At 33.8% G+C, this 10,702-nt stretch overlaps 1 protein-coding gene across 13 annotated transcripts in view; it reads right to left on the bottom strand.

Annotated features, from left to right (window-relative positions):
* Positions 1 to 10,702, bottom strand: part of per (period circadian regulator) — a 51,958-nt gene that overhangs the window by 7,258 nt on the left and 33,998 nt on the right. For 10 of the 13 annotated variants that reach the window (XM_031971768.2, XM_031971767.2, XM_031971762.2 and 7 more), the window contains 7 exons: positions 6,574 to 6,820; positions 4,552 to 4,934; positions 3,498 to 3,691; positions 2,899 to 3,059; positions 2,056 to 2,303; positions 1,336 to 1,554; positions 76 to 387 (listed from right to left, as the gene is read on the bottom strand). In XM_031971768.2, coding sequence (XP_031827628.1) covers positions 76 to 387; positions 1,336 to 1,554; positions 2,056 to 2,303; positions 2,899 to 3,059; positions 3,498 to 3,691; positions 4,552 to 4,934; positions 6,574 to 6,820 — 1,764 coding nt within the window. The other 3 variants (XM_031971765.2, XM_031971766.2, XM_031971774.2) reach the window with 2 other exon arrangements.

Genomic DNA, 10,702 nt, shown 5'->3' with positions numbered 1-10,702 from the left:
TACAATTGTTATAAGGTAAACGGATATAGGTAATGGTACGCAAACTTACTAGAAAACTTCAATAGTGTGTTTTACCTGCGACATCGTTCCCGCTGTCCAGCTTCCGTTACTGCTTCCGCTGTCGCTTCCGCTGGAGGTGATGCCGTCTTCAAGGACGAGTTTCGTTTCGAACCCTTCGACTTCTAGGTCCAAGTAGAGCTGGCCGAGTTGATCGTTCACCAGCAAAGGCTGATCGAGATTTTTTAAGACGTCCATGTCAGCTTGAAGCACTTCGTTCAATGTCTTCGGGTGGATTTGGTACTCGTATATCAATTCTGGTGTTAATTGGACGCCCTCGAGCCATGGCGGCTCTTTTCTTCGCTTACCTTGATGCTGTTTCACGGTCTCCTGGAAATAATTGAGTCTTTGATCCAATCAATTGTCTATGTTATAAATAATAAAACGGTAACTATGAAAATTATTAATATTACTATAAACCCTTTGGGAACGAAGATTTTTTAAAATATATGAAACCTTCTGCAAATTTTTTAAATAATAGCGGAAAAGAAATAAGGTAACTCTATACTGATCCCTTGCTATTTGAGCTATTAAATCATTTATTTGGAGCTTATTATTATGATTTATAAATTAAAATTGTTAAACGAAATTTGATTTGTTAATGTATTGGTTACATTATCAGTATTTGTTTTTATTAACCCTTTGCACTCGAAAGTTTTTTTCTTGCATATATTCATTATTTCCTAATAAAATACTGATTAATTCATTGACCCCATTAAATAGAAATAATACATGAATTAACGAATAGGACTATTTTATTTTATGTAAGATAAATAACCAAGTTATAATAATATTATCATTATCCCATGAATAATGCGTTTTTTATATTTCTTTTATTTTTAAAAATGAAGATAAACAAAACTATTTTCAATCTAAAACATATTCTCGTTCATTATCTATCAATTGTCTATCTATACAATATAATTTCGTAAAAAATGTTTTGTTTATCTTTACTTTTAAAGATGAAAGAAATATAAAAAATCGCATTATTTATGGGATGACCCAATGATTATTATAATGATGCTGGGAAAAATAGACGACGATGCTTGAACAATTTTTCCCGTGGTAACCTGTGACGAGTATCCTCATGAAAAGAAACAAATGTAGGTAATAATAACATGAAATATAATAGGAATACATTGGATTGAGGAAATATTTTCAGAAGCAATACCATGTACTTATATAAACAGTGAAAGAAATCGAAATAATAATAAAATCATATAAAAATCATATGAACTAAATCACCCGATAGATGATTTGCAGGATCCAAAGACTCACCTCCGGCAAGTACTCTGCTGGTTTCTGGTCGGGATTGCAGCTGCTGTCACTGCTCTTGTACAAGAAGCTGCTGTAAAAGCTCGAGGAACTCGATTCGTCGACGTTATAATCGTTCTGCTTGTGAATCTTCTGATTAACTGGTGTTGGAGCGTCCACTAAGCTCGAGCAACCCCCATCGTTGCTCACGCAAGATGAAAAGAGTTCACCGGGCGATAGAACCTGGTTATTATTAAACGTCCAATGTAACGACAATAAAAAGGATCATTTCAGCCATTCATACGTCAAAATGTCCCCATCCTTTGACTATTTTCAAATTTCATCGTAAAATTTGTCAAATTTTAAAAAAGCTTAATCGATTTTTTATGTATGTAATTTCATCAGATTTTTTTACTTTTCATTTTCTTCATTTAATTACTTTGGCAAATGAATGGCTCGGTCAACACGTTCGCTACCAATATCGTGGTAGATTGTCATATTGTTGCATATCTACAGAAAGAAAATAAAATTAATGCTGTAGATGTTGTTTGATAAAGTTAGAAGATACGGCATTATATTTAGGAACCCAATAACTCTTTTCAGTTTCACTTTTTCAATGTTTTGTTTCGAAAATTTGTTGGATTTAATAGAATATCACCACTGAGAAAATTGTTACTGAAACAAGTGGTGGTAGCAAATGTATCAAGGTGCAAGCTACACATCGTATGGATGCGGTCAACTCACTTTTTTCGAGGATTCAGACATTGCCATAATGCTGCCCGGTTCTGCTTTGACACTTGTCGCTTGGCTCGCTGGTCGTTTTCGTTCCAAACACTTGTCGACAGTTAGCTGGTTGTTAGTTTCGCGAGGAATCGGTGTTTGTTCTGGGATCACGAATGGCCTGTACATCATACCTGCTGGTGGACCGCCGATCACTGGAGGACAGATCACTCCAGCCATTGTTGTCGTGACGTATGACACTGGCACAAACACTGTAACATTGATTAAAAATACTTAATCCATTAGTTCTGATTATAGTATTTTATTCTTTTACATGATCTTGTTGGTCACTCTAACAATGAGAGAAAAGTTAAAAGAGGAATTAAATTGAAAGATGGAAATGGAAAACACTGAAACTTACAGATAAAAAAGAAGAAATTTAATATTTGCACACTACAAACAACTAGCGAAGTTTGAATATGAAAATGTGAAATAATTATATTCAGAAAAATATTCACTAATTTTTTTCTTATGTTATAGAGTAAGTTACGAGTCGCTCCTATTGGTCCACAGCTAACTTATCGTCAAACAATAAAGTGGAGTGTTAACAATAATATGTTAAATGACTTGATAATTTAATTTACAAGATAGTAGACAATCTACAAAAGCTACAAAGTATTAAACATAACAGAACAATATTTACATAAACTAATAAGATGATATGTCGTGAAACTTAATTTGCTTTTAACTACTTTCAGTAAGTTTTTTATCGTTATTACTTTTCCATTTTTTTAATTTTTTTAATCATTCTACATTTTCTTTCCTGCCATGTAATCAATAGTCAGTTCTTAACAAAAATATACGTACTATAAGGATTTATTTGTGGATGTTGAATTGATTGCTGTGGGCTGAGTTTCTCTTGCAATGGCGATAAAACTGTAGGGTCGTTGGTTTGTGGAACCGGAAGGTAGTATACTGGAATCATCGATGGCAGTACTGGTACCCTGGGTATTGCTTGTGAATTGGCACTAAATTTGGATAAAAGTATTATTCAGTATATAATTTAATAATTTTCAATAGAACATTAGCTAATGTAAAATGAATTTTAAATTAATATATATGAACTTCAAATATAATATCGATCAATTTCAAATAAAAACTGCATGTGCAGTAAAAATGATAATCCTATTCGGAATAAAACTTAACTTTTAATTAATTTATTAGTTGATAATTCTTATTTAATTTAGAATCAATTATTTCTTGTGTATAACAAGTTTTAATAAATATTTTAATAAAACATATTTCTCGTCAACAAAAGTATATGACTAAACAACTAAATTTTCGTTTAATAAATGTTAGTGTAAATTACTGTAAAATAATGTGGCGTTAAAATAGAACCTGCGACGTGTATGATTATGGTTAATTTTTATTTTTATTGATTACTGAATTATGAGAAAGAAACTCACTTTTGTTGGAGATTGTTTGGTTGAGCGAGTACTGAAGGCGGTACGGTAACGGACAATGGCTGCCACAGATTTATGTTACCACCTGTTTGAATAACAGTAGATTGATCGAGACTCATGCTTGTCACCGTTGCAGTGACGTTCGTAGGAAACTGACCCGCGGTGCTTGTCCTCGACATTTCTTCATGTTTTGAAACCTGATTAGATAGTATCAAATATAATCATATCAATATTTAATTTTGTAATTTAAATTGTCGATTAATCTTAAAGAAATCTTTAACCGCACTTCACCTTTACACAATCTTTATTTAGGATAAATTTCTTCTTATACTCGCATTTATATACATGCATTCAATTTTGTTTTCTAACTTTTTTCTATAAGTAAAAAAATCTTTAATTATTCCAAAGAAAATATAAACTGCGAAAGATATTACCTTACATAAAAATAATATTATATAATAATAATGCTTTATATACCTGTAATTGTATCGCGTTTTATATTTCCTTTGGAATAATCATTAAACATATTTTTACTTGTAGAAAAAAATTACAAAACAAAATTGAACATATACGTCTATAAATTAACAAACTATCATGACAATTATGCATTTAATAAACGTATTTGAAAAATACATTTAGTACACACACACTAAAATAAAAAAATTATTAAAAATAACATGGCTTTAACTTTACTGTAGGTACAAAATGATGTCACACTGTCTTCGTGTAACGTTTGTTCTAATTTAGCTTCTAAAACTCAGCATGAGACCTATAGTCTGATACGTAGGTTGCTTTAAAAGTTTCGAGAATCTTCCATTTCTAACATTGTCATTCAATTGTTTGTTATTTTCGTTAAGCTTCACGCTTTTAAGTCTACAAAGTATTAACACAATACAATGGAAAATGTATCAATATTGAAGGAAAATAGTTTGAAAAACTATCAAACGATTAGTTCCCAAAACTGTTGGAGCAACTCACGTGGAACAATGTCAAAAATATTGCAGTCGTGTATTTTATACGTATTTCACGTATATTTTATATGAATAATATTACTAACTTTGAAACTGTCTCCCTCCCAGCTATGGCTTCCACTTCGTTTCACTCCGTGCCCTTGGTTGAGGAAATGAACGTTCGGTTCCGCCATCATTTTTTCAGTCTTTATCCGCGAATCCTTCAACTTATCACTATTTTTAATACTGGAACGCAGTTCCCGATGTTTCTGCATCATTAGCTTCTCCATATCCTCGTTATGACGATTTAATAACGATTCGGTTAACGTGGGAGGCTTGAAACTTTCAGTGGTCGTTGTGTTGCTGGTGGTGTTCGACGTGTTGCCTCTGCTCGCTGAACTGGTTTGGTTGTTCGAACCGCTACTCAGATTCTCTGCGCTACCGCTGCCGCTCGCACCACTTCCGTTTATTGGCGACATACATTTTCTCGCTGCCAATAACATTACACATTATTAAATTCCATCGTAAGAAATTGTTGTTTTTGTAGGTCGCAATAAAAGCAAAAAGTCTTTTTAAGTATGTATTAGAGTCCACTCTGGTTCAACACCTCCACAAGGGTTTGAAACTGTACAACTCCCCAACCCATTAACGACTGAATAAGATAACGAAATTCTGTTACAAAAATGCATACATTTTTCTAATAATGCTTGTAAATAGTATAAAAGTAAAAGAAAAAATTGTTTATATTATTCGAAAATTATATACCAATTTATCTATTATCTTTACCAATTTCATTAACAAGTTGACTACTCCGAGAGTTTTGAACAATTCATATAATAATACTTATCCTCTCATAACAAAGTCAAGTAGCATCAGAAATGTATTATTAAGAATTTGGTATCACAGTACTTATGTTACACTGTTATCTAGTAACTTATGTTATTAAATGTCTTTATTCGGCATCAATTTCCTTATTGTAATTATTTTCAAGCAATTTCGAAGCTCCAGTCGTCGGTGACCACCGTAGTAAGTAGTCAACATGTTAACACTAGAATTACCAAGCGTTTAAAACGATTAATGTGTAATCCTTATAAAAATTGTAACAATAGATCTTTAACGATTTTTTCACACACTTATTATAGTATTCAAGTGAAAGCATTTATTTAAAAAATTTTTTTGGATATTTAATATTTTTAAGCCTTTGGATACCGATAGCGTCTAATGGCGTTTTAAAAATTTGGTTTCGGTTTACTGTTGGTGCCTACAGGAGTCTGTAAAATGTTATTGACAATAATTGTAGTAAAGCTCGTTTCTATTAGACGTAAGTGAATTCGATTTCAATAATTACATCTTCCGTTACTCATGTATTACATAGATGTGATTATTTTATATTGATTTTATCTATATCAGTTCAGTGTTTTGCTTGTTTCAATACATTTTCTTAGAAATACGCGCTGACGAAAAATTCCGCCGTTTTCAATGCAGGTCGCAATTGACCTTCCACCGTATACCACGCGCGGTATTAAAGTCTGTCGTATCCAAAGGGTTAAGACATCAATAATAGCGAAATAAGAAAACTAAAAGTCGTCATCTCGACAGGTGCGATAATTCTGATGTTAACACTAAAACTACCAAGCAGTTAAACTGACATTTTGAAATTTGTATATAGAAACTCTAAAAGTGCATCTATTGAAACTTTAATTGATTTACCATTCAGTTTGCGCATTGCTAAACTAATTTCTTTAATAATTTCTTAGAGGAACATCTGTTATCTTTTTAACCCGTTGAATGCGATGGGGGTCACCGATGACTCCCAACCAAATCGAATTACTATAGTTCATTCAGTAAAATTGACGATTATTTAAAAATATTTCTATATTACAACTAATGTTACCTAATGCGGTGACATTTAGCTAGATGAACGAGCAATAATAATAATGTATTTCAATCAAATGATTTATTATTATATTTCTTCCAGTTTGTATATTTTGCTGTATGAAATCCTGTGGCATTCAATGTGTTAATGATTGTAAGAAGAAGGAATCAGGAATAGGAATATATTTGGCAGTTTAGTGTTAATATACACGCTCAACCGTCAAAGACTTAACGAAATCACACAAAAGCCTCACCCGCTGAATTCGGACTTGTTTTGCCACCCTCGTCGTTGCTGGAATTAATATTCTCCTCGTCGCTGCCGTACATGGTGGCGACCGGCGGTTTACTCTTAAAGAACCTTTCGATATTCTCATTGTAGTTGAGCTGATTGTAGCTCGGCGGCGTCTCAGTGGAAGATTTGCTGTCGTAGTACTCGTGATGGGGCGATATCTCACCGAGCATCACGCTGTCGTGCTCCTGTAACAAGGGATTGCGTGATCCCTTCACAAGTATATTGTAGCGACTTAGAATGAGTTGTCACATGATTTTCGTCACTGTCAGTTGTTTTGCATATTTGCGTTGTGTTGCGTTAGAGGCGCGCGCCGAGTGGTTTTAATATACTATTTCTCTTACTTCGCTCTACGTTTCGTTATTCCCGGTGTATTACGTCGGTTTCAGTATTGTTAGGACTGTTCGCGCACCAAGGAAACAAAACAAAGAAAGAGAAGGTATAAAATCAGCCGTTAATTGCGACGAAGTTATATCGTGCGAGCAAAAAGGAAGAGGCGGCGTGCGTGAGTTTCAACAGACACCACGCGAGATTCGCGACCGCAAAAATGCAATATTTACAGCACACGAGTGACCCATTGAACAACTTATTCGTTTCACCAGGCCTTCGCCAATTGTTTCATTACATTTGACTACTACACAATCGACCAACTTCCTACCAAATCCATTGTTTCAACGTCCCCTGCCCGTTATACCATTATTCACTCACACTTGCTCTCCTAGCTTTCTTCGAATCGTGTCGTTCGACGCTGATAGTCGAACAATCCACACCTCGATTGCTGATCAATAAAATTCGTCGAATCAATGTTGAGATCGTGATGGAATCGATTAACATCAGCTATGATCACATGAACTTCAATTTCGAAAATGCCTCGAGAAACGATTCGTTTCGAAGATAGCAGTTGATCGAGGAAGAATAATGGATAGAGGAACATTTTCTTGTTCTTCCCTTGTTCTACCCTCCAGTCTCGCCCTAACGTATCGCTTCGTTAGTTTCAAAACCTTGTAAGTGAAGAGACGCGCGGGTCTCCCTTCACGAACGTCATATTGCAATAATTTATAAATAGACTTGTAGGCGTAATTGCATCTCGATTGTTTCTTGCGTGCGAGCTGGAAACTGTCCGTACTGTTGTCGTAACAGGTTTATCAGATAGTTCTGTCGTTTTTATAATAACTTTAATCTTTTTAATCATTTTAATTCCAATTTTTAATAATCTTGATTTTATTAAAATTTTTAATAATTTTAAACAATTCACTAGTATACGTGGTATACCAGTAAAATCTATAATTTGTCCAACAAGACGAGGCAGTACAAAAATTAAAAACAGATGTGCGATAGATGACTTAGATTGGACTGCAAGATAATCGTATACGAATGTTTTGTTTATGTCTACTGCCTCATCTCTTTAAACAGACTGTAAATTCCTGATGTCTTTCATTTTGTATTTCCCCATTAGCGTCGTGGGAAATAAAAATAAAGAATTTAACCATGAATGCAATTTAAAATTTATAAATAAATTAAAATAGGTGTTAATAGAATGAACACTTTTTAGACTTTAATAATAATAATAATAATGGTTGATAGACAAATTGCATTTTTTTGTGTTTCAAAGATATTGCATCATAAAAGTTTCATAAAAAAATGGAGGAATTCATGCAGAAACTACATACCTTGTAAAACAATAGACCTTTCTGATAAACCGAATTTTAAATTGTCCGAAAATTGACTACAGATTTCATAAGCTTATTTTCAGATGATCAATGAGCAACTATTCATTTCACGTAGTTTTCGTATACAAATTAGTATTAACATTTATTTTAGTAAACATTGAAGTCATATTTAACAGAATTATCGTACAAGAAACTACTGACGCATGTTTCAAAGATGTACAAGTTTGAAATCAACAGTAATTTTACGAAATATTTCAATATAATTTTTAAGAAATGTAAATGCAGATATTTTTTTCAATCTTGTGCCAATAGGTCAATTTTATATGAACAATTTACATGAATTGCCATTTAAAAATCAAAATTAGACTCAAAACTCACTCAAGAAACCTGTAATTCATTTTCGGACCACCTAACAACATCCGACCCCTGCACTAAGCAATACTATATACTCTATCCTTATTGGAATCGCTTAACTAACACAGGACACGATTAAAATCGTACTGTCACAAAGACACAATGAAAAAATTCAGCGAAGGAAAAAAGACTCGGCATTCGGCGGAAAAGTCATTTTCCTGAGGTGAAAACGACGACGAAAAGTACCGTCGAGAGGTCATAAGGAAATACGACAATAAAATACCACGCACCACTGACGGTAACAGAAAAATGTTCGAAGACAAGCAACGTGTCGATCGATTAAAAGACGAAAACGTAAAAACTACAGGCAGAAATTACCTACAAGGTCGATTAAGGAAACATTCGCTGCGTGTCAACAATATTTTCTCTGACAGAGAAGCTCTGCTATCGATTACACAGAGAAATTACCATGCAACAAGACTGGAAATAAATGTGTGCATCAATTATGTTCATCGACGAAGTCTCATCAACCACGTTGACTCCTGTTCAACGCAGAAAGTAACGAGGTCAACGAATACAACGACCAACTCAATATCATATTCGTAATTATTTCGTTTTGCATTTTCTCTCCGTGGCATTCTTCTCGGTTTTCCAAGGTCCGTCGGCATTTCTAAGTCTGCCGATGGCAGGAAAACGCAAGCGATCAGTTACTCTGTATGTTCCAAACTGTTGCAATCGAGGTTGACTTGACAGAAAGGTTTTCTTAAATTTTTCTCTCTACTTTCTTTTCTTTTACCGTTCTGAATCAAGCAGACGTTTTGTTTTCATAACGAATAATAGTATTGAATGAAAAAAAAGTAAATAGACTTACCAACAACGTCCCTACAAGGTTTTGAAATTGACGCTATCCATCATCGGAACCTACACAATTCACAGTTTGCCCTCCGTCCGTGTCTATGTTCAAAACAACTTAGTGGATGGATTTTCTTTTCTCGTATCTTTCCGTTTCTCATCATTTTTATTCGTGTACATGTACATACGTATCATATATACATATTTGTATATACATATATACGTGTACATATATCTCTCTGACTCTTTCTTTGTCTATCTCTCGTTGCTATTTTAATTCGTTCTTACTTACGACTAGCCACGTGAGAAATTACGGTAGCAGATGTGCGTGAATTACCCTAACTCGTGATAAATATGTGGCTATAGAGTTACTTTTGCGAGACAACCATCCGGTTAGATCGTGACACCAGGCTGTAAAATGTTTAATCAATTGCTGTGTATCGTTTACTCACCTTGCACCCTTAGTTTTCCAATAATTATGTAAGAAATTCTACGATGTACATATATCTGTAGGAAGCAACGGGAGTCTAATTTTCTTATTTTGAACAAGATCTTTTTCAATATTATTTCAATGAAAATCGAAAAATGTCGAAGACGCTTGAAGTTTGAATAATTCTTCAAGTACCTAAATATTAGTAGCGAAGAGTGAAATATGTGGTAAAATTCCTAGCCGCTTCCTGAACAGACATATCAGCTTAGAATATTCCCCGGCCCTACACCTAAGTCGATTACACACTACTTACGCCATGCTTTCCTGAACGACCCAGCAAAGAAAAAAGGAATTCTTGGAATATAAATCTAAAATTTGTAAACTACGATCATTCGAATTTATTTCGTCACAAAATCTACTTTATTGATAAACTCTTCGAATCTATTGCATCATTTGAACGAAATATTCAACAGATTAAATTGTTCAACATAAAAGATTCGATTTTTGACTTTTCTATTCAGCCGAACGATAATTCAATTTATTCGCATTAACTAAATTGAACGTAATTCAATTCTTCGATTCTAAATGTATTCGTCGGTGGTTTTGAACAGCGAGCAATTTTTTAGTCATCGCTCAAAAGTAAAAAATTATAAGAGCAAATTCCATAGCCAGTGTTGAAAATTTCTTTTTTCCTTTACCGTGCCGATGGTTTCTATGCATTTTCGATACGATACGTTCGTGTTGTTATGTCGAGCATTATTATGAGATACGCAATTACAACTGCAGAA

Source organism: Nomia melanderi, chromosome 5 (assembly GCF_051020985.1).
Source record: "Nomia melanderi isolate GNS246 chromosome 5, iyNomMela1, whole genome shotgun sequence".
In the NCBI taxonomy this organism is placed as follows: Eukaryota; Metazoa; Arthropoda; class Insecta; order Hymenoptera; family Halictidae; genus Nomia; species Nomia melanderi.
The sequence above is the reverse complement of the archived record's forward strand: the minus strand, read 5'-3'. Positions and strand labels throughout refer to the sequence as shown.